Source organism: Herpailurus yagouaroundi, unplaced genomic scaffold (assembly GCF_014898765.1).
Source record: "Herpailurus yagouaroundi ecotype Mexico unplaced genomic scaffold, PumYag 196, whole genome shotgun sequence".
NCBI lineage: Eukaryota > Metazoa > Chordata > Mammalia > Carnivora > Felidae > Herpailurus > Herpailurus yagouaroundi.
This window is the reverse complement of record NW_024412427.1, coordinates 26,639,074-26,660,903: the sequence shown is the minus strand read 5'-3', so window position 1 is coordinate 26,660,903 and position 21,830 is coordinate 26,639,074. Positions and strand designations below refer to the sequence as shown.

At 36.2% G+C, this 21,830-nt stretch overlaps 1 protein-coding gene across 1 annotated transcript in view; it reads right to left on the bottom strand.

Moving 5' to 3' along the window:
• MACROD2 (mono-ADP ribosylhydrolase 2) overlaps positions 1 to 21,830 on the bottom strand; it is a 2,049,910-nt gene that overhangs the window by 1,506,721 nt on the left and 521,359 nt on the right. Inside the window, exon 4 of the mRNA XM_040447744.1 lies at positions 18,211 to 18,240. Coding sequence (XP_040303678.1) covers positions 18,211 to 18,240 — 30 coding nt within the window. The remainder of the gene's footprint in view (positions 1 to 18,210; positions 18,241 to 21,830) is intronic.

Genomic DNA, 21,830 nt, shown 5'->3' with positions numbered 1-21,830 from the left:
CCATGTACTTCACAACCAGTTTCCATTATTATTGATATATTAAATGAGTATGAGACATTTCTTACAATTAATAAACCAATACTGAAATATTATTATTAAGATCCACAGTTTATTCATATTTCCTTAGTTTTATTTAATGTTTCTTCTGTTCCAGGTACCCTCCAGGATACCACATTACACTGAATTGACATGTCTCCTTACATTCCTCTTAGTTTTGCATTTCTCAGATTTTCCTGGTTTTTGCTGACCTTTATAGTTTTGGGGCATACTGATCAAGTATATTATAGGATGCCCTTCTATTAAAATTTTTCTGATATTTTATACATGATTAGATTAGAGTTATAGTTTTTTGAGAGGAAAGAGGTACATCCTATCAACATGATTTATCACTGTGGTTGTGACTTTGATTATGTGGGTGAAGTAGACTTCATCAGGCTCCTCTGCTATAAAGTTCCTCATGTGTTTTGCAATTTCTGATAATTAGATGATGTTAGCAGGGTTTTTTTTTTTTTTTTCTTTTGTGAGAATACCCTGTGGCCTAGGTTTTGGGAACTTACTTCCAGAATGCTTTTAAATTTGCCTCCGACAGTAACCTCCAGGACCATGTTTTATGTTACTTGATCATGTATGGCACCCTCAGACATAAGTAGTGTGGATTTAAGTACCAAACACAATGAAATTGCAAGCCTGGGATACTTAATTACTAGGGGAGTCTTACTTATAGCTTTCTTGAGCCAATGGGGAATGTATTTCAAGTCCACCCTTCCATTGAGAGTGTAACAACTTGATGATCTTGGCTTTAGAGGAGAATCTAAGCTTTAACCTCCTACTTTATACAATATTATCTCATATCCTCAAATGAGAATGAGACTCATACCTCCTGGTGTCTAATCCTCCACCACCACCTGCACTACACAAAGGCACCTATAATATGTAATTTACATTACAGTTCTGGTTCACTTTGTTTTTTCAGCACTCTCTTATTTATGGCAGCCAAGGATTCCCATTTCTTTCTTGCAAGCTGACTGAGCTACTTAATTTTGATTACATTTTACCCATAATTTATGGATTTTTATTACAGAAAGGGTTTTTTTTATTTCCTCTGTGTATCATATTTTTAGAATCTAAAATCCTTCTGTCAATCTTGTTTGTCTCTCTCCCTCCTATAACACATATGTGAAAAATCCCTTCCCATGTTATCTGTTCTGGAATGATGACACTATTTTATTTAAAAATTTCTAAGTCTCAGAGGAGCCAAATGGTGTAACAGCATGGAAGTTTTTTGTGTGTCTCATGTCCATGAAATACAGCCAGACCAACACTAAACCATCCTGCACACCTACAAAACTGATTGGAGGATTAACACAACAATCTACACAACCTGAACCACAGAATTCAGTAGGTACATGGTGCGGAGAGGTGAACTTGGGAAGAGAGAGGCCATGGAGGGCAGGGAACTGCTTTTGCGGGTGGAAAGAGGATGGAGATGGGCGGGGCAGGAGGGAGAATATGGGAAAAGCACCCCTCCCCAAAAGCAGCTGGAGACAAAGTGGAAAATTAGAAACAGCCACAGGGACTAACCTAAAAAAGGAGAAAGAAAAAGGAGAGGGCTTCAATTCCATTAAGACTGTAAACAGGGGGAGCACAGAGTCTGAAACTCCACAGCTTGATACCTGGTGGTGTTCTGGTGGGAGGGGGGAATCCCCAGGAGCAGAGTGGGTTCTGGAGTTTCTCAGGCCACATGGAGAGAAGTGGTTCCATTGCTACAAGGACATTTGGTAGAGGCTGTGAGACCCCTGGTCCCAGAAGACCCCAGAGAACACTCACAGTCGCTGGTGCTGGAACAAGGTCCTTAAGGGTGAAGGATGGTGCCAGATGTGTGTTGTGATTTTCCACAATCCCTGAAAAGCTGCTGCTACACTATCTTACGGACTTTTTCTGGGGAGGGTTGGCACCTTGCTGCAGTCTCAGGGCACTGGCAGCAGCAGGATCCAGCAAGCATGCCTGGGTGCAGCCAACATTTGGCCATTGCTCAGTGAGACCCTCCTGAAGAGGGTGGAATGGGTCAAAGCTGCAGTCCGTCAGAAGTAAGGGGCTGGGGAAAAAAGCCGCATCTGAGAAAAACTTGGGACAGACAAAAACTGCCTGGGACTTAGTCACAGACAGTGAAAAAGCGGGCAGTGAGTGAAAGCTGAGGACAAAGGACAGGTACGCAATTGCTGATTGCGGAGAACAGAGTTCCGATACTAGAGACTAGGTAGCTGGGTGATGCCATTCACAACTCCCCCATATGTGCATAGGCACCTATGAGCACCACAACACTCCACCCCAGTAGGCTAGCAGGGCCATCCAGTGGAGAATGGAGCCATTACTCTGAGCCCCGCCCAACAGGGCAACGTCGTTCTTCAAGAACACAAGTCTCAATGCCTGCTTAGTTTATGGACTATAAAGTGCTTCATCATCTGACTTCTATGGGAAAATGAAGTAATTATAGTCCTATTGCAATCTGTTAGAAGGTACATCTATTCAATTTTCTTTCTTTTTCTCTTTTTCACTTCTTTTCTTTTCTTGAATACAGAAAGAGAAAAAATTCATTTTTATTTATAATTTTTATTAAAAATAATTTTCTTTAATTTTTTTCTAGTATATTCTTTACTTTGGGGTAATTTTTTTCAAATTCTATTTTGCTCGCATCATATCATTTTAGCCTACTTCAGTGTATTCATTTTTTCAAGTTCCCAAATGATTTACTTTTCCTTTCACCCTTTTTTCCCTCTAATCTGTCAAACCACTTTCAATACCCAGACCAAAACACACCTAGGATCTAGCATTATTTATTCGATTTTGTATGTGTGTGCATTTTTAATATTTTTAATTTTAATTTTTTTAATTTTATTTTTTTAATTTTAATTTTTCTACCTCATTAATTCCTTTTCTCCCTTCAAAATGACAAAATGAAGAAATTCACCACAAAACAAAGAGCACGAAAAAATGACAGCCAGGGATTTAACCAACACAGATACAAGCAAGATGTCTGAACTAGAATTTAGAATCACGATACTAAGAATACTAGCTGGAGTCAAAAACAGATTAGAATCCTTTTCTGCAGAGATAAAAGAAATAAAAACTAGTCAGAATGAAAAAATGCTATAACTGAGCTGCAATCATGGATGGATACTGCAGCCGCAAGAAAGGATGAGGCAGAACAGAGAATCAGCTATATAGAGGACAAACTTACAGAGAATAATGAAGCAGAAAAAAAGAGGGAGATGAAAGCAAAAGAGCACAATTTAATAATTAGAGAAACCAGTGACTCATTAAAAAGGAACAACATCAGAATCATAGGGGCCCCAGAAGAGGAAGAGAGAGAAATAGGGGTAGAAGGGTTATGTGAGCAAATCATAGTAGAAAACTTTCCTAACTTGGGGAAAGATACAGACATCAAAATTCAGGAAGCACAGAGGACCCCCATTAGATTAAACAAAAACTGCCCATCAACAAGGTATATCATAGTCAAATTCACAAAATACTCAGGCAAGGAGAGAATCATGAGAGCAGCAAGGGAAAAAGTCCCTAACCTACAAGGGAAGACAGACCAGGCTTGCAGCAGACCCATCCACAGAAACTTGGCAGGCCAGAAAGGAGTGGCAGGATAATTCAATGTGCTAAATCAGAAAAATAGGCAGCCAAGATTTCTTTATCCAGCAAGGCCATCATTCAAAATAGAAGGAGAGATAAAAAGTTTCCCAGACAAACAAAAATTAAAGGAGTTTGTGACCACTAAACCAGCCCTGCAAGAAATTTTAAGGGAGACTCTCTGAGGGAAGAAAAAATGAATATATATATATGCATACACCAAAAGCAACAAAGATTAGGAAGGACCAGAGAACACCACCAGAAACTCCAACTGTATGAGCATAATAATGGCAATAAATTTATCTTTCAGTACTCACTTTAAACGTCAATGGACTCAATGCTCCAATCAAAAGACATAGGGTAACAGAATGGATATGAAAACAAGACCCATCTATATGCTGTTTACAAGAGACCCACTTTAGACCTAAAGACACCTTCTGATTGAAAGTAAGGGGATGGAGAAACATCTATCATGCTAATGGTCAACAAAAGAAAGCTAGAGTAGCCATACTTATATCAGACAATCTAGACTTTAAAATAAAGACTGTATCAAGAGATGCAGAAGGGCATTATATCATAATCAAGAGGTCTATCCACCAAGAAGACCTAACAATTGTAAACATTTATGCACCAAATGTGAGAGCACTCAAATATATAAATCAATTATCACAAACATAAAGAAACCCATTGATAGTAATACCATAATAGTAGGAGACTTCAACACCCCACTCACAGCAATGGACAGATCATCTAATCAAACAATCAACAAGGAAGCAATGGCTTTGAATGACACACTGGACCAGATGGACTTAACAGATATATTCAGAACATTTCATCCTAAAGCAACAGACTATACATTCCTCTCCAGTGCACATGGAACGTTCTCCAGAATAGACCACATACTGGGACACAAATCAACCCTCAGCAAGTACAAAAAGATCGAGATCATACCATGCATACACCACAAAACTATGAAACTTGAAATCAACCACAAGAAAAAATTTGGAAAGGTAACAAATACTGGGAGAGTGAAGAATATCCTACTAAAGAATGAATGGGCTAACCAAGAAGTTAAAGAGGAAATTAAAAAGTATATGGAAGCCAATGAAAGTGATAACACCATAACCCAAAACCTCGGGAGGCATCAAAGGCATTCATAAGAGGAATGTATATAGCAATCCAGGCCTTCCTAAAGAAGAAAGAAAGATCTCAGATACACAACCAAACCTTATGGCTTAAGGAGCTGGAAAAAGAACAGCAAATAAAACCCAAAACCAGGGGCGCCTGGGTGGCGCAGTCGGTTAAGCGTCCGACTTCAGCCAGGTCACGATCTCGCGCTCCGTGAGTTCGAGCCCCGCGTCAGGCTCTGGGCTGATGGCTCGGAGCCTGGAGCCTGTTTCCGATTCTGTGTCTCCCTCTCTCTCTGCCCCTCCCCTGTTCATGCTCTGTCTCTCTCTGTCCCAAAAATAAATAAACGTTGAAAAAAAAATTAAAAAAAAAAAAATCAAAACCAGCAGAAGACAGGAAATAATAAAGGTTAGAGCAGAAATTAATGCTATCAAAACAACAACAACAACAACAAAAAGAAAAAAAAAAAACACAGTAGAACAGATCAATGAAACCAGAGGCTGGTTCTTTGAAAGAATTAATAAAATTGACAAACCACTAGCCAGTTTAATCCAAAGGAAAAAGGGCCCAAATTAATAAAATCAAGAATGAAAGAGGAGAGATCACAACCAACACAGCAGAAATAAAAACAATAATAAGAGAATATTATGAGCAATTATATGCCAATAAAATGGGCAATCTGGAAGAAGTGAACAAATTCCTAGAAACATATACACCACCAAAACTGAAACAGGAAGAAACAGAAAATTTGAACAGACCCATAACCAGTAAGGAAATTGAATTAGTAATCAAAAATCTCCCAAAAAACAAGAGTCCAGGGCCAGATTGCTTTCCATGGGAATTCTACCAAATATTTAAGGAAGAGTTAACACCTATACTCTTGAAGCTGTTCCAAAAAGTAGAAATGGAAGGAAAACTTCCAAACTCTTTCTATGAAGCCAGCATTACCTTGATTCCAAAACCAGAATGAGACCCCACTAAAAAGGAGAACTAGAGACTAATTTCCCTGATGAACATGGATGCAAATCTTCAACAAGATATTAGCCAACCGGATCCAACAATACATTAAAAAAATTATTCACCACAACCAAGTGCGATTTACACCTGGGATGCAGGGCAGGTTCAACATCGGCAAAACAACGTGATTCATCACATCAATAAAAGAAAGGACAAGAACCATATGATCCTCTCAATAGATGCAGAGAAAGCATTTGACAAAATACAGCATCCTTTCTGGATAAAAACCCTCAAGAAAGTAGGGATAGAAGAAGCATGCCTCGAGATCATAAAAGTCATATATGAATGACCCAATGCTAATATCATCCTCAATAGGGAAAAACTGAGAGCTTTCCCCCTAAGGTCAGGAACAAGACAGGGATGTCCACTGTCGCCACTGTTATTCAACATAGTCTTGGAAGTCTTACGTCTACAATCAGATAACACAAAGAAATAAAAGGCATCCAAATTGTCCAGGAGGAGGTCAAGCTTTCACTCTTCGCAGATGACATGACACTCTACATGGAAAACCCTAAAGATTCCACCAAAAAACTGCTAGAACTGATTCATGAATTCAGCAAGTTGCAGGATATAAAATCAATGCACAGAAATCGGTTGCATTCCTATATACCAACAATGAAGCAACAGAAAGAGAAATCAAGGAATCAATCCCATTTACAGTTGCACAAAAACCGTAAAATCTCTAGGAATAAATCTAACCAAAGAGGTTAAAAAGCTATACACTGAAAACTACAGAAAGCTTATGAAAGAACTGAAGAAGACACAAAAAAATGGAAAAAGATTCCATGCCCATGGATAGGAAGAACAAATATTGTTAAAAGGTTGATACTACCCAAAGCAATCTACATATTCAATGCAATCCCTATCAAAATAACACCAGCATTCTTCACAGAGCTAGAACAAATAATCCTAAAATTTCAATGGATCCAGAAAAGACCCCAAATAGCCAAAGCAATCTTGAAAAAAGAAAACCAAAGCAGGAGGCATCACAATCCCAGACTTCAACTATACTACAAAGCTGTAATCATCAAGACAATATGGTACTGGCACAAGAACAAACACTCTGATCAAAGGAACAGAATAGAGAACCCAGAAATGGACCCACAAACGTATGGCCAACTAATCTTTGACAAAGCCGGAAAGTATATCCAGTGGACTAAAGACAGTCTCTTCAGCAAGTGGTGCTGGGAAAACTGGACAGTGACATGGAGAAGAATGAACCTGGACCACTTTATTACACCATACACAAAAATAAACTCAAAATGGATGAAAGACCTCAATGTAAGACAGGAAGCCATCAAAATTCTCAAGGAGAAACCAGTAAAAACCTCTTTGATCTTAGCCACAGCAACTTCTTTCTCAACATGTCTCTGGAGGCAACGGAAACAAAAGCAAAAATGAACTACTGGGACCTCATCAAAATAAAACGTTTCTGCACAGTGAAGGAAACAATCAACAAAACTAAAAGGCAACTGATGGAATGGGAGAAGATATTTGCAAATGACATATCAGATAAAGTGTTAGTATGCAAAATATATAAAGAACTTATCAAGCTTAACACCCAAAAAACAAATAATCCAGTTAAGAAATGGACAAAAGACCTGAATAAACACTTCTCCAAAGAATCCAGATGGCCAACCGACACATGAAAAAATGCTCAACATCACTCATCATCAGGGAAATACAAATCAAAATGACAATGAGATGCCACCTCACACCTGTCAGAATATTAACATTAACAACTCAGTCAACAACAGATGTTGGCGAGGATGCAGAGAAAGAGGATCTCTTCTGCATTGTTGGTAGGAATGCAAATTGATGCAGACACTCTGGAAAACAGTATGGAGGTTCCTCAAAAGACTAAAAATAGAACTACCCTATGGACCAGCAATTGCACTACTAGGCATTTATCCAAGGGATACAGATGTGCTGTTTCGAAGGGACACATGCACCCCAACATTTATAGCAGCACTATCAAGAATAGCCAAAGTATGGAAAAATGTCCATCGATGGATGAATGGATAAAGAAGATGTGCTATATATATGTACAATAGAGTATTACTTGGCAATCAAAAAGAATGAAATCTTGACATTTGCAACTACGTGATGGAACTGGAGGTATTATGCTAAGTAAAATTAGTCAGAGAAAGACAAAAATCATATGACTTCACTCATATGAAGACCTTAAGATATAAAACAGATGAACATAAGGGAAGGGAAACAAAGATAATATAAAAAAGGAAGGGACAAAAATGTAAGTGACTCATAAATATGGAGAACAAACTGAGGGTTACTGGAGGGATTGTGGGAGGGGGGATGGGCTAAATGGGTAAGGGGCACTAAGGAATCTATCCCTGAAATCATCGTTGCACTATATGGTAACTAATTTGGATATAAATTTTAAAAATTAAAAATTAAATTAAAAATAAATACATAAATAAGTAAATAAATTTAACTTAAAAAAAAAACTCTTCCTAAGGCATGTCTTGATCCTATTTCTAAATGAATGTCAAATCTCATTAATTGGCACATTAGCACTTTAAAATTTTGCCAATGGTTTTGACCAAAAAAAAAAATCAATAATGAAAATAATATTTCTGATTGAAAGACATAACCGGTAAAATATCTGCAATGTGACAAAACATGAATGAGACAATAGCCTTCCCCTTTTTCCAAGGAAATCCAGGGAATGCAAATTTTGTGTTTTTCATTTCCACATCTACACAAACATTGTTCTCTTTATCCCCCAGGATTCAAAGCATATAATCACGGTATTTAAAGAAAATTATGAAACCCTGGCCATCTAAACTTTTTAGAAATAAAAGTAAATACAATGCTTAAAATAATTACTGCATAAATATGTATATGATCTTCAGGTTGCCTGCTGTAAGCATTTTTAGTTTTGTTTTTTTTCATTTATAGATCATCTAAAGATAAAGAAATTATCTTTCTAGAGCAAGATGATCAAAACTGAAATAAGGATAAGAGTAATATCTCAAAGTTAAAATAAAGTATCTACTCCACAGTAGAAGGTGCCAGGGTTTTAAAGATGAGTTAAAAAGTCTCTATTCTCAAGAAGTTTATTCTCTAATTGGAAAATGCATCCTTCCAGGTTCTATCAGCAGTGGCTGGAATGAGAAGGAGAATTTACATTGGTCTGCCCCTTGACAGGATTTTTAGATGGTGCAGTTTCACTTAGAAGGGGAGTAGGTATGCAGTCAATATGAAGAATAACTTTAAAATTTAGCTTTGGAATAAAGGCATCATGGTGATCAAAGTTAGAGGTGGGATAAACTAAGTGTGTCCTTGGAATGGCCATTACAATTGGAAAATTGAAACACAGACATCACGTGCACTTCAGTCCCCTGTCCCCCCTCCACCAGGAAGCATCTGGGAGGCTTAGTGACAAATGGCAGGCAAGATTAGGGCAATCAGGGTTGGGTCAAACTTCTAAGAATAGAACTAGACAAGCTCATGTGGAATGAGGAAATCATATACAGAAATCCAACTTATGTGGGCAGCTGCAGAACTGGTACCTAGACTGAGATGCAGGTGAGGCAATCTGAGGAGAAGGGACAGCAGGGAGCAAGTCTCCACCTTGCTCAGGTTGCTCTGGTGGAGGTTTGCTGCCAATACCATTAGCACCAGAATTATGTTCTTCAGTTCTAACACGGTTCACTCCATTTTAAGTGGCATGAGTCAGAGTAAACTGTTTGACCAAAGTCTGGATACTATGAATGAAGAACAGTAAGGAGGATGACTGAAAATAGAGCAGAGTATCTATACAATATCTAAATCACACAGTAGGAAATACAACTGAGTGGGTAATTTCCTTCCTCTCCTGGTAAATGATATTCCTCCTACAAGATTGTTCTAGTGTCATCTCCTCTGGAAAGGCTTCCCTAACCACTCTAAGATGTTGACTTCATCTTTTCTGCTTCATTTTTCTTCTATTCATAACCTTTCTAGGGGCACCTGGGTGGTTCAGTTGGTTGAGCGTCCAGCTTTGGCTCAGGTCATGATCTTGCAATTCGTTAGTTCAAGCCCCACATCGGGCTTGCTGCTGTCAGTGCAGAGCCCGATTCAGATCCTCTGAGTTCCTCCCCTGTTTGCATTCTCTCAAAAATAAATAAAACATTAAAAAGAACCTTCCTAGTTCTTAAGATATTAATGTATAAATAAAAGCTTCTACCTCTAACTGCCCCTAGCTATAAAAATCTTTGCTATCTCAGTGTCAAATCTAGTATACAAGATGCAATCAGAACATGCTGTTGACTGAGAAAGAGGAAAAAGGAAAGTAAAGAAACAAGGGAGAGAATGAGAAAGGAAAGGGTGGAGGGCGGAAAGAAGGGAAGGAGAGGACAAAGGTAGATTGGTTCAGTATGTAACTGATGTTGTCAGACCTGCCCCTGCATCCCCCTTCCTCTTTCCTTCCTCACATCTGGGCCTCCTGATCTCCTCTAGCAGGCTTACCTGCCTGCAGTGTCTAGGATCAGTCCTACCAGAGGCAGTCAAGATGTAAGCCTGTTTTCTATGATTTAGTATCACATCTCTTCCTATAGCTCTTCTCCTAAGACTGTCCCTGACTGATCAACAAGGCCAGAGTTCCTGAGTCTCTCTTACTATCAGCTTTCTCATCACTGAGAGACCACTGCAACCCTCCAGGTCCATGTTTGGGACCTCTCTATCTGCTGATCATAGGCCAGGGGCTTACTCACTGCCAGATATGCTTGATGGCCTCTCCTCAGGGGCAACCCCAACAGCCTACCTGTTTTCACTGGCTTTGGTCCCTTACTGCTGACTATTATCCTAGATTCTTCCCAGCATGCCCAAGGCCTGGCCAGATCTCAAGATTCAGCAAGAGTGAAATACATTATCACTGTGGGGATTTTGAGCAATAGAGTGATATATGTCAGGGGAAATCCCTTCAATGTGTGGAGAGAGGGTGAGAAGGCATTCCACTCTGCTTCTAAATGTTTACAAAGTAACTTATGAAAACACCCTGACTTAAACGCACTCAAAAAGCCCTTTAAAATTTTTGCTTTTCATGTTAGGAATTCTTGGTACTCAGATTTTTTGTGAAAAGACTTTCAGGATATCTGTTCTGCTTTTTAAAGAAGGAATCTGATTACTGAAACTTGAATGAACCTGGGGAATCATAATTCTTCAGAAAATTTCTGTGAAATATGGACCATGATTAGTCACAGGGAAAGGGTTGCATTTATTGCCAAATTAATAATTAACAGTGACACACAGTATTTACTGAACTAGTATTTGTTGAATGAATAAATAAATGAAAGAATATGTGCACATCTGTGTGTCTGTATGTAGAAAAAGGTGATGGGTGGGTGAAGATACACTGATGGTATCTATTGCACAACACCAAATAGTTTCATGACTCCACTGTTTTTGAAGCAGACATTTTGACACCTCACATAAACTTCATTAACACTGAATGGATGTTAATAATAAAAAGCATTAGGAATTCTCTCTTGCAGTTATGCAAGTAGAACTGTCCAAACAAGAAATAAGAGACTTCAGAGGACGAGTTGCTAACCCCAGGCCACTGAACCTTGTTCATCTTTGGGCCCACTTTAAGGGACAGAAAGAGAGCAAGAAGCCTTTGGAAATGGTAAAGGTGATAATATATGCTATGTTCTCATTCTGGAAACATGGCTATCTCATACATTCCATCTGGGCCTGAGTGTTTATTTAGTAGTAGTTGCTTAGAGTTCTTAAGATTAACCTGCCATAGAATCACCTCGAGGATAATGTAGAAAATTACAGTATTGATACAAATATGATGTCTGTGTGTGTGTGTGTGTGTGTGTGTGTGTGTGTGTGTGTGTGTGTAATTGAAATAGCAGTCCTACTAAGGTATGTATATGAAAAGTCAACCTTAAATTGCCATTCTGTGAGGAAATGTCACTTTACAAGTCTAACATTATGCCTCAGGCTTCAGCACTCAGGAGTTTGACATACTGGAAAAGGAAGCAAATCCAATGAATAATATCCTATTTGGTTTCTAGCAGCAGGTACTGGTCTTATGTTAATTATTGTGACAATAAGAGGGAAAAGACATTATCTAAATTAAGAGATTCTAAATTTTTTTCTGGCCTATTATGTAATGATGTGAAAGGAATTGAGAACTTAGCTCTTTAATTCTGATTTTTCTTTTTAATTCTATATAAATTAATTATACATAATTCTTTATAAATTATGTATTCCAAAATTACATCACAGGACTTTGTACATGTAAAACATTCTTATTACAGATGAGTGAACAGGTATTTAAAATGCAATGTATTCTAAGGCTGAACCTCAAATACACACCAAAAAAGTATATAAATCTGGGCAGCAATCCAAATACTCTAAGACAGTGCCATTCTATGTACTTTTAAATTATCAATTGAGCTTGATGAGACTTGTGAAAATAAGCCAAGGAAAGCATCATCCATATCTCAGATGCATGTTTTCCTGTCTTCTCATTCATTTTTCCTGGTGTAAACAGAGGTACCTACCTGTGCAAAGAAATGGCAAATCTAAAGAGAAAATATATATTAAAAATCACAGAGCAAAGGCAAAGAGCTCTAGAGTAGCAGACAAGAACCCTGTATTCTCATTCAACCTTTGTCCTTTATAAGCTGTATGACATTGAAGAAATCTCCCTAAGTCTCATTCCCTATGCCATTAATTTAATTACTAATGATAATAATAATAATAATAATAATAATAATAAAATAACACTGATCTCATTTGAACTATGTGGCAAAGATAGTTGCTATATATTTTACCATACCATTTCCTTTTCCTGGAAACTCTGGAAGATTCCATTCTTCTCAGCCTTCCTTATAGTAAATTGGGGATCATCTGCCTGAATTCTGACCAATGAAATGTAAACATAAGTGATATAAGCCATTCCCAAACTGATCTGTAAACATAGCTCACAGGATCCTCCAGCTCTCGTCTCCTGTCCTGTGACTTCTTAGTAGCCACACATTACATAGCGGAGCTACAAGATAAGACAGCAGCCCAAGTCTCTGTATTTCCTATACATCTCCTATGTATAGGAGAGCATGAGTAGGCGAGCCAACAATCCTACTCAGTCTATGATGTGAGCAAGAAATAAAACTCATTTTATTAAGCCTCTATGATTTTTAGGTTTATTGGCTATCACACATAATATAGCCTATCCTTACTAATAAAATGACTAAGTGAGAAAGTAAAATTTACTTGTTTTATATATCAATGTACTATACAGCTATACAGGGTAGTATTGGTAGCAATGATAGAAGACTTGTAAAACATTTTAATAGAAATTCTAAAGTTTTTTAACATTATACCATTCACTATATATAAAGTCTTCCTGAAAGGTAGAATCCAGTTACCACAGACCAGCCACACACTTATGTGAGAAATTACTATATGTCTCTACCTTTAGCATATCCTAGAAACACAGACAGAGATGACCCATTTTACCAAGCATTTCAACTGAAATGATTAGGTAGCTGCGACCTCATCACATGTGTTCATTATAATAAACTGTAGTCAATGACACTAAGTTCCTAGAAGGAGTCACCTCTAGTCCAAAGATAAAAATTCACACCAATGTAAAGTGATTCTCTCACCTTCAAATCAGAACTGAAGGATTATTGTGACCATTTTTTTTTAGATCTCCTTTAAGGAAACCTCTTTTCTTGGTTCTTAGAAAAGAACAACAAAACGCTAAGATTTTAAAGATAGTACAATTTTATATACACTGATTTTGTCGAAATTTCAAGTACTATTTACGTACAATTTGGAGGAAGCCTCCCTGAAGACCTGAAGAAATGGTACCGTTTTTGAACCATTTTTATTATCAAAAATACCATTATTATTTACATAGCATCAAATTTTCTTGATCAAACTGTTTGGTCAATCAAAGAATTATTCCCTTTCAAGGCTTTTGAAGAGATGTTAATTCAAATCAATAAAAGGAATCCTTGATTAAATCCAAGAGAATTTTATCAATTGTTCCTTATTGGATGATTATTATGTGTTACTTTACAAATATCATTGACAGGATTTAAAAAGTTTGTCATAGACTCAGAAGACCAAATTTCAGTTCAGAGAAGGCTAAAAATATGCCTTAGATTTAATTTTTAAATGCAGCTTTCCAAAAATCAGACATGCACTTTAGAGTTATCTTGACATCTCTAGAAGTGCATAAATAAATTTAAACTGATCAATGACCTACCTTAATGAAAGAAATTACACCCATCTTAAACACTTTTAATTTATCTTTATGATGGTGTCAATTCATCAATTTTAGAATTCAGAAATTAGGAATTAAGGCAAAAACTGCATTTAGCAAAATCAACCATCTAGAGGAAGACAGTGAAGGATACACCTCAGGTTAACAGAAAACTGAGATTGCATGTTCCTGAATTTCTTGACATGCTAAAAATTAATAATATAACTTACACAGTTTATAAAAACCATAACAAAACACAGGCCAAATCACCAGAGTGACTTGGCAAACCGACTGCATTTACATATATTGAAACAAAACACTTTGACAAGGTTTAATGAACGATAGCCTGACTTCCCGTTATGGCAGGGACTACTCATTCCTTATCAAAACTTCCACTCTCCCATTCCTTTTTAGAGAACAGAACACTAATTCCAGCAATTCCATTTTTAGGTATTTATCAGAAGAAAATAAAAATATGAATTCCAAAAAACCAGCACCCTATGTTCATAGCAGCTTTATTTACCATAGCCAAGATATGAAAGCAACCCAAGGATGAAAATGGATAAAAATATGAGATATGTATATGATATGTACGTATCCCATTATCCCATATACATATATCACATGTGTGTGCATATATAAATATCATACACACACACACACACACACACACACACACACACACACACACACTAGAATAGTACCATCCATAAGAAAGAATGCAACAACATGGATGGATACTGCAAGGTAATATGCTAAGTGAAATAAGTCAGACAAATAAAAACCAACACCATATGATTTCATTTATATGTGGGATCTAAGAAACAAAACAAAGAAGCAAACAAAACAAAATAGAAAAAGACTCACAGATACAGAAAAAAAACTGATGGTTGCCAGAGGGCAGGAGGGTAAGGAGATAGATGAAATAGGTAAAATGACTTAAGAAGTACAATTTCCAATTACAACATAAATAACACACAGGGATGTAATGTATAGCATAGGAAATATAGCATAGTCAATAATATTGTAACTACTTTGTATGGTGACAAATGATAACTAGGCTTATTATGGTGACCACTTTGTAATGTATGTAAATATTGAATCATGTTTACACCTGAAATTAATACAAAATTTTATGTCAATTGTTCTTCAATTAAAAAAAAAAAAGGAGGGAGGGAGGGAAAGAGGAAGGAAGGAAGGGAGGGAAGGAGGGAGGGAGTCACTCTCTGGTAGTGAGGTCTAAATAATCTGCAGAATCTTCTCCAGACCCGGCTCTTGCTTCTAACTAAAAGTTTCTCAAATATGTCACTTCACTTGTCAATCCTTCCTTTAACAGAGATGACCTAACACTCATCTGCTGTATGCCAGAATTACCAAGTTCTTCCTCCTTCTCCCACATGTCCATTTGAGAAATGTGGTTTTTTTTCCTTAAAATGCTGTTAGTGATTATCTAAGTTTGGTTGAAACTAAAAGGGCTAGTATCCAAAATCTATAAAGAGCTCACCAAACTCCTCACCCGAAAAGCAAATAACCCAGTGAAGAAATGGGCAGAAAACATGAATAGACACTTCTCTAAAGAAGACATCCGGATGGCCAACAGGCACATGAAAAGATGTTCAGCGTCGCTCCTTATCAGGGAAATACAAATCAAAACCACACTCAGGTATCACCTCACACCAGTCAGAGTGGCCAAAATGAACAAATCAGGAGACTATAGATGCTGGAGAGGATGTGGAGAAACGGGAACCCTCTTGCACTGTTGGTGGGAATGCAAATTGGTGCAGCCGCTCTGGAAAGCAGTGTGGAGGTTCCTCAGAAAATTAAAAATAGACCTACCCTATGACCCAGCAATAGCACTGCTAGGAATTTATCCAAGGGACACAGGAGTACTGATGCATAGGGGCACTTGTACCCCAATGTTCATAGCAGCACTCTCAACAATAGCCAAATTATGGAAAGAGCCTAAATGTCCATCAACTGATGAATGGATAAAGAAATTGTGGTTTATATACACTATGGAATACTATGTGGCAATGAGAAAAAATGAAATATGGCCTTTTGTAGCAACGTGGATGGAACTGGAGAGTGTGATGCTAAGTGAAATAAGCCATACAGAGAAAGACAGATACCATATGGTTTCACTCTTATGTGGATCCTGAGAAACTTAACAGGAACCCATGGGGGAGGGGAAGAAAAAAAAAAAGAGGTTAGAATGGGCGAGAGCCAAAGCATAAGAGACTGTTGAGAACTGAGAGCAAACTGAGGGTTGATGGGGGGTGGGAGGGAGGAGTGGGTGGGTGATGGGTATTGAGGAGGGCACCTTTTGGGATGAGCACTGGGTGTTGTATGGAAACAAATTTGACAATAAATTTCATATATAAATAAAAAAAAAAAGAAACTAAAGACATAAATTTGTTATGTGTCAACCTGTGTATGCAAGATCTTCCTCTACTGAACATATTATTGTTTTTATTCCCTTTGTAAACAGCTAAGATCATTGTATTTTAAATAGAAAGGTATCATGGATAAGAAATAAGTAATAGATAACTATGACCTTACCAAAATAAAAAAAAAAAAAAGAAAGAAAACAAAAGGAAATGCAACACTTTTTTTTTTTTCATGAGTACATTGCTTCCTGGAATGAAATTGTATGTATCTATGAACAAACGTTTGGTATGTTCAAGGATAATGTGAGATTTCAGAGAAAGCTGCTTAAAGAAAACTGACTCATCTTTTAGGGGCCACTTTTTAAAAAATTTTTTGCCTTTCTTACTGCTCCTGACATATTTACAATGGCTAGAGTTCCAATTACTACCATGGACTCTGAGTTCCATGCACTAGGAAGGAAGAGTAGAAAAGTAAGAGCTTGAGTGCTTGATGACAGGATGGAATTACTATATGACCAGTATAGTCTACATCTAGACTACCTGTGCATGAGACATATTTAGCCTATTTAACAGTATTCACCAAATTTGTTAAAATATTAATATGTTTTGTAAGTAAATGAGCACTATGGAGAATTTATTTTAATAATGTTTTCTTGACATAAGAGACCTGGAGATAACAATTTACTGAGAATCCAACTCCCAAGGAAGATTTTCCCTTCCAATTCCCCAAAAAGACCAAAAAAATGTATAATGAGAAATCCTGTCGATTCATATCTTCTAACGTAATTTAGGGAAGAAGACGAGAAATACTCTGCTGCAGAATGTGTGCATTGGCATGTGAAAATATGACAGCACTATCTAGATTAAACTGTTTTTCTATTATCTCTATTTCCAGGATTCTGTTTTTTAAAAATATGTTGATTCCTATATAGGAACAATGATTAAAATTTTAGTTTCCAAATAAAGTTCACCCAGAAACTTCCTGTCGATGGCCAGGGAATTTTTGAAAGCCTAACGTTCTGTGCAATCCCATCTACTTCAACCATGTACATGAAAAGAGGTAACTAGTGGAAGAAAGAGAATGGAGAGACAAAACAAACCTATTTATGTCCAGCTGGGTCTTAAATGAAAAGGACCCTATTCTATTGCATACTTTTCCCCCCTACTATATTCTATATAGGAAGACTAGGAAGCTTTCATCTTTCAACCTAGAAATAAAAATAATAAACATCTCCAAGATTTTAGTATAAAAAAAATTCCCAGTACAGGACTCTCTCTTCATCTCAATTTTATCTCATTCATTTTCCTCTAAGCAAGCTAAATGAAAAAGCAAAGTGCCAATACTAATATCTTTTTTTATTTTTCAAGTAAATGGCTGATATGTTAATTTCTCAGGCTACAAAGTCATTGTTTTTTTAAGCCATTATGAGGAAGAAAAAATAAAAATGAAAAAACTAAAATCACAAGTCTCCAAATGAACTGTTTTAGGATTTACATTAAAAGTGATTCCACCATCTATTATATGTGTTCATCTTAATAGCTTAGAGCTGTTACAGCTTATGCCAAACGTAGAAATACAAAGTTTTATTGAGAATAAAAACAGTATTACACATACTCTGAAGTTTTTTTTTAAATAAGAGTTAGACAAACCAATGTATGTATTTCTATTATAAGTTATTTTCTAGAAGATTATCATTTTGTGGTTAATAATTATAGCTAAATTAATTTTCTTTAAAGTATCACAGAACTTAACATCTTGTGGCAGGTGTAATAAAAAATATTTTAAATTAAGTGATGTTCAGGACTTACCACCTCCTCCTCCAAGAAGACTGGCATTTGCTGTTTAAAACAAAACAAACAGAAAACATTAAATAATATATAAAAACTATAATACGCCAGATAGGTTAAGTAAAAGATGCTGGTGATCACGTCTCTTATAAATACGCACATACACTCACACTATGTACTTTCATATAAAGATAGCTTCTATTACTGTTTTATGATGGCATGAAAATTAAAATAATTTAATAACTCTATTTTCTCTTCAAAAGACTGTATTTATATGTACTCCCTTCTAATAAAATGAAGCACATGTTGTGATTCTTTTATTTTCTGTTCAATATCTAAAATAACCTTCTATGTTCTCTATTTTATCAAGTAGAGAGAGAGTATGTTATTTAGGCAATTCAGTGATTTCAAAGGACCATGTAACATAAAAGAATAATGATAATTTTAATAAACCATCATCAAATATCTTAAGACACTGTGCAGTAAGAACTCTTAGTAACAGATTACTTTTAGCATTAACTATTTATTTGAGGAAACAAAATTTTAAGCATTGTTGTAAAACAATGTGTCATTTCTTACCCAGTTATCCATTATTCTAGCATACATATTTATAGAAGCCAAGTAATAAGCTAAGTATAAGATAATTCCATTTGAATTTCTTTCAAGAGTTCAAAATTTCATAAAGTCCCATTCCAGGTTTCTGCTGAAGTATTAAACAGCTTTATGCCTATGTTTATCCAGTCATTATAACAGCCTGAAAACAAAAGTCAATATACACTGCACTGAGCTTTATTCCATAGCGTTCTTATGTATCATAGGTATTTTCATGCCATTATAAAAAAAGAAATCGTACAGCAGTATTAAAAAAAAAAAAGTATGTGGTGTCCAAGGTCTCTTTGTATAGAAACTTGAGCCACCAAAAGATTAAACAAATCATTTAGGAAAGAGGAGTGGGAGTCTTTAACTTGAACTTTAGTGTGCTGTCCATACCACGCATTGTCATAATTAAGAGAAGCAAATATCCAAGTGTTACTGATTCCATCAATAGGTAATGGATCATTTCATGAACAAATGCCTATATTCATAGTTCCATGAGGTTAAATATGTGATGGCTTGCTAATTTTTACAACACTAAAGAGAATATCATGAAAATCCAATAAGACCACATGCCTTTGAAGTTCTTCTTAATATGTCAATATATTAGAGCATCAAATCTTATTCCATATGATCTTCCAAGGACAGAGCCATCTAACTGCTGCTCTTGCCTTCCTCTTGATACTTTTTTCACAATCATGAACTAAATAGCAATGTCATTAATCAACCGTGTTAAAAAAAAAACACTTTTGGGGCGCCTGGGTGGCACAGTCGGTTAAGCGTCTGACTTCAGCCAGGTCACGATCTCGCGCTCCGTGAGTTCGAGCCCCGCGTCAGGCTCTGGGCTGATGGCTCAGAGCCTGGAGCCTGTTTCCGATTCTGTGTCTCCCTCTTTCTCTGCCCCTCGCCCGTTCATGCTCTGTCTCTCTCTGTCCCAAAAATAAATAAACGTTGAAAAAAAAATTAAAAAAAAAAAAACTTTTGATGTCATAAAATCTGCCATTTTGTCAACTCAGGATCCCAAATCCATCTGACTTCACAGTGAGAGTGTAAAGTATGTATGTAGATGGTATTGAGGACTTAATGTCCAGCATCAAACTTTGTAGCTGTTGAAGGGGTAGCTTGCTGCAGGGGCATGAGGAAAGATGTGAATTCTATTTTGGTTCCCATACCCCTATCTAATGGCAGAATTTTCATGATCAACCCATATCTCATACCTAATTCAAATATCTTCTAAAATCTTAGCTACATGCATTTATAAAACCACATGGCTGCTGATTGTTTATTTTTATATTTCATTGGGTACTACTTCCCTATCTATAGGTTTTTCAGTTCCCTGGAATTCTGTTTTTCTCCAACGTTCACATATTCATTCAGAAGGAAAAAGGTATTTTCAAGAACAAACAACAATAATGGATAGTAGCTTTTCATTCAAATTATCATGCCCAGGAGCGCAATAACACAACACAGTCTACTCTCACCCAATGCTTTGCTGAATAAAGGTAGAGGTTGCGTGTTTTGAGAACATAGACCAAGGTCCATCTACTTAAGTAGGCACTTATCCAATAGACGTGGGTGGATGAGTAGCATAGGTGTAAGAATTGGAATCCCAGTCCCAAGAGAACCATCAAGTCAATTTATGTCAGATGTGTGTTCATGTCTAGATAAGCATATCTGGTCACATTTTAATATCAACATAGAACTAATTTGCAAAACTATGGCATTCTACATAGTGTCCCATCACTTTTAAGATAATTTCATGTGCATTACCCTTCATGTAATAGAATCTTAATCTAGGATTCTAAAACATATTCACAAACATATATATATATGTGTGTATATATACACACATATATATATATATTCAAAACAATATATTTGGAATTTCCAATAATTTCTAATTTCCAATAACTATAATTATGGTAATGATTTTTCTAGAGAATTCATGAAATTTAAGCCTATTTTATCATTTCTATTCTTAATTTTTTTAATAAAATGTATCTTAGCAAAAATATCAAGGCAATTTTCTTCAGTAAATGTGGCATAAATGAAGGCAAATAAAAGTAAACCTTTATCATGATTTCAAACATTACTTTACCTTCACAAAACACCTTATATATAACTGATGCTCAACGTTTATTGGCCAGGTAGATTAATATTTCTTCCATTTTACAAAAGTAAAAACGACTTTTGTGTGTCTAAAATTAATAGTCATTTAATTCCTACTTAATTATATTTAATAAATTGAGGTACATCCCAATTACATATGAAACCCTTAAAGACAAGGTCTGAGTTTAATAGTTTGGCCTGCATCTAAGAAGCACTCAATACATGTTTTCTAAAAATAAGATAATTGGTAAGTTCAGTACAATTTCTTTTTGATATAAGTGGTATTTATTTATCGAAGTGTGTGGAAAGAGCAAACTTTGGTCCTTTTTCTTCCTGTAAAATCAAAGACCATTAACGAAACTCTTCAAATTTCTTTGGAAATATTTAATGACTAAGCATGTAAAAAACATGTTTCTATATTTCTGTCTCTATCAAGTCCTTTGCTAGAGGGAATTCTGGACATGCCTCTTGTTATTCCCAAAGTTTCAGAGAGAAGGAAAAGCAGAAAAGAAACAAAGAAAACTTCAAGTTTATGAGCATACCACTGCTTCTAAAATAAGATTTTAAAATATCTTCTCTGAGTATGCTTACTAATCAACACTATTTTTATTCACATTTTCCTAAATAAAATACCCTTTCTATTACCAGAAAGGTAGAGGAAAAAATCAAGCTCCAGTAATTGCCTCAAAAATCGATTGAATGAGAAACTAAAATGAGCCATTACATGTTAATGAATCTCTGTATTGCACTTCTTCATACCCCCAAAATAACAACTCAATGAGGTGAACAGTTTCACTGTTTATAAAGTGAAAAACAACAACAACGCTGAACATACAATGGGATAAAGGGTTACATAAATCTAATTTCACAGTGGCAAGTATGGAGAATTTATTTATAATATCCTAACCAAATGATTATTTTTTTAGAATTTTTGAGAA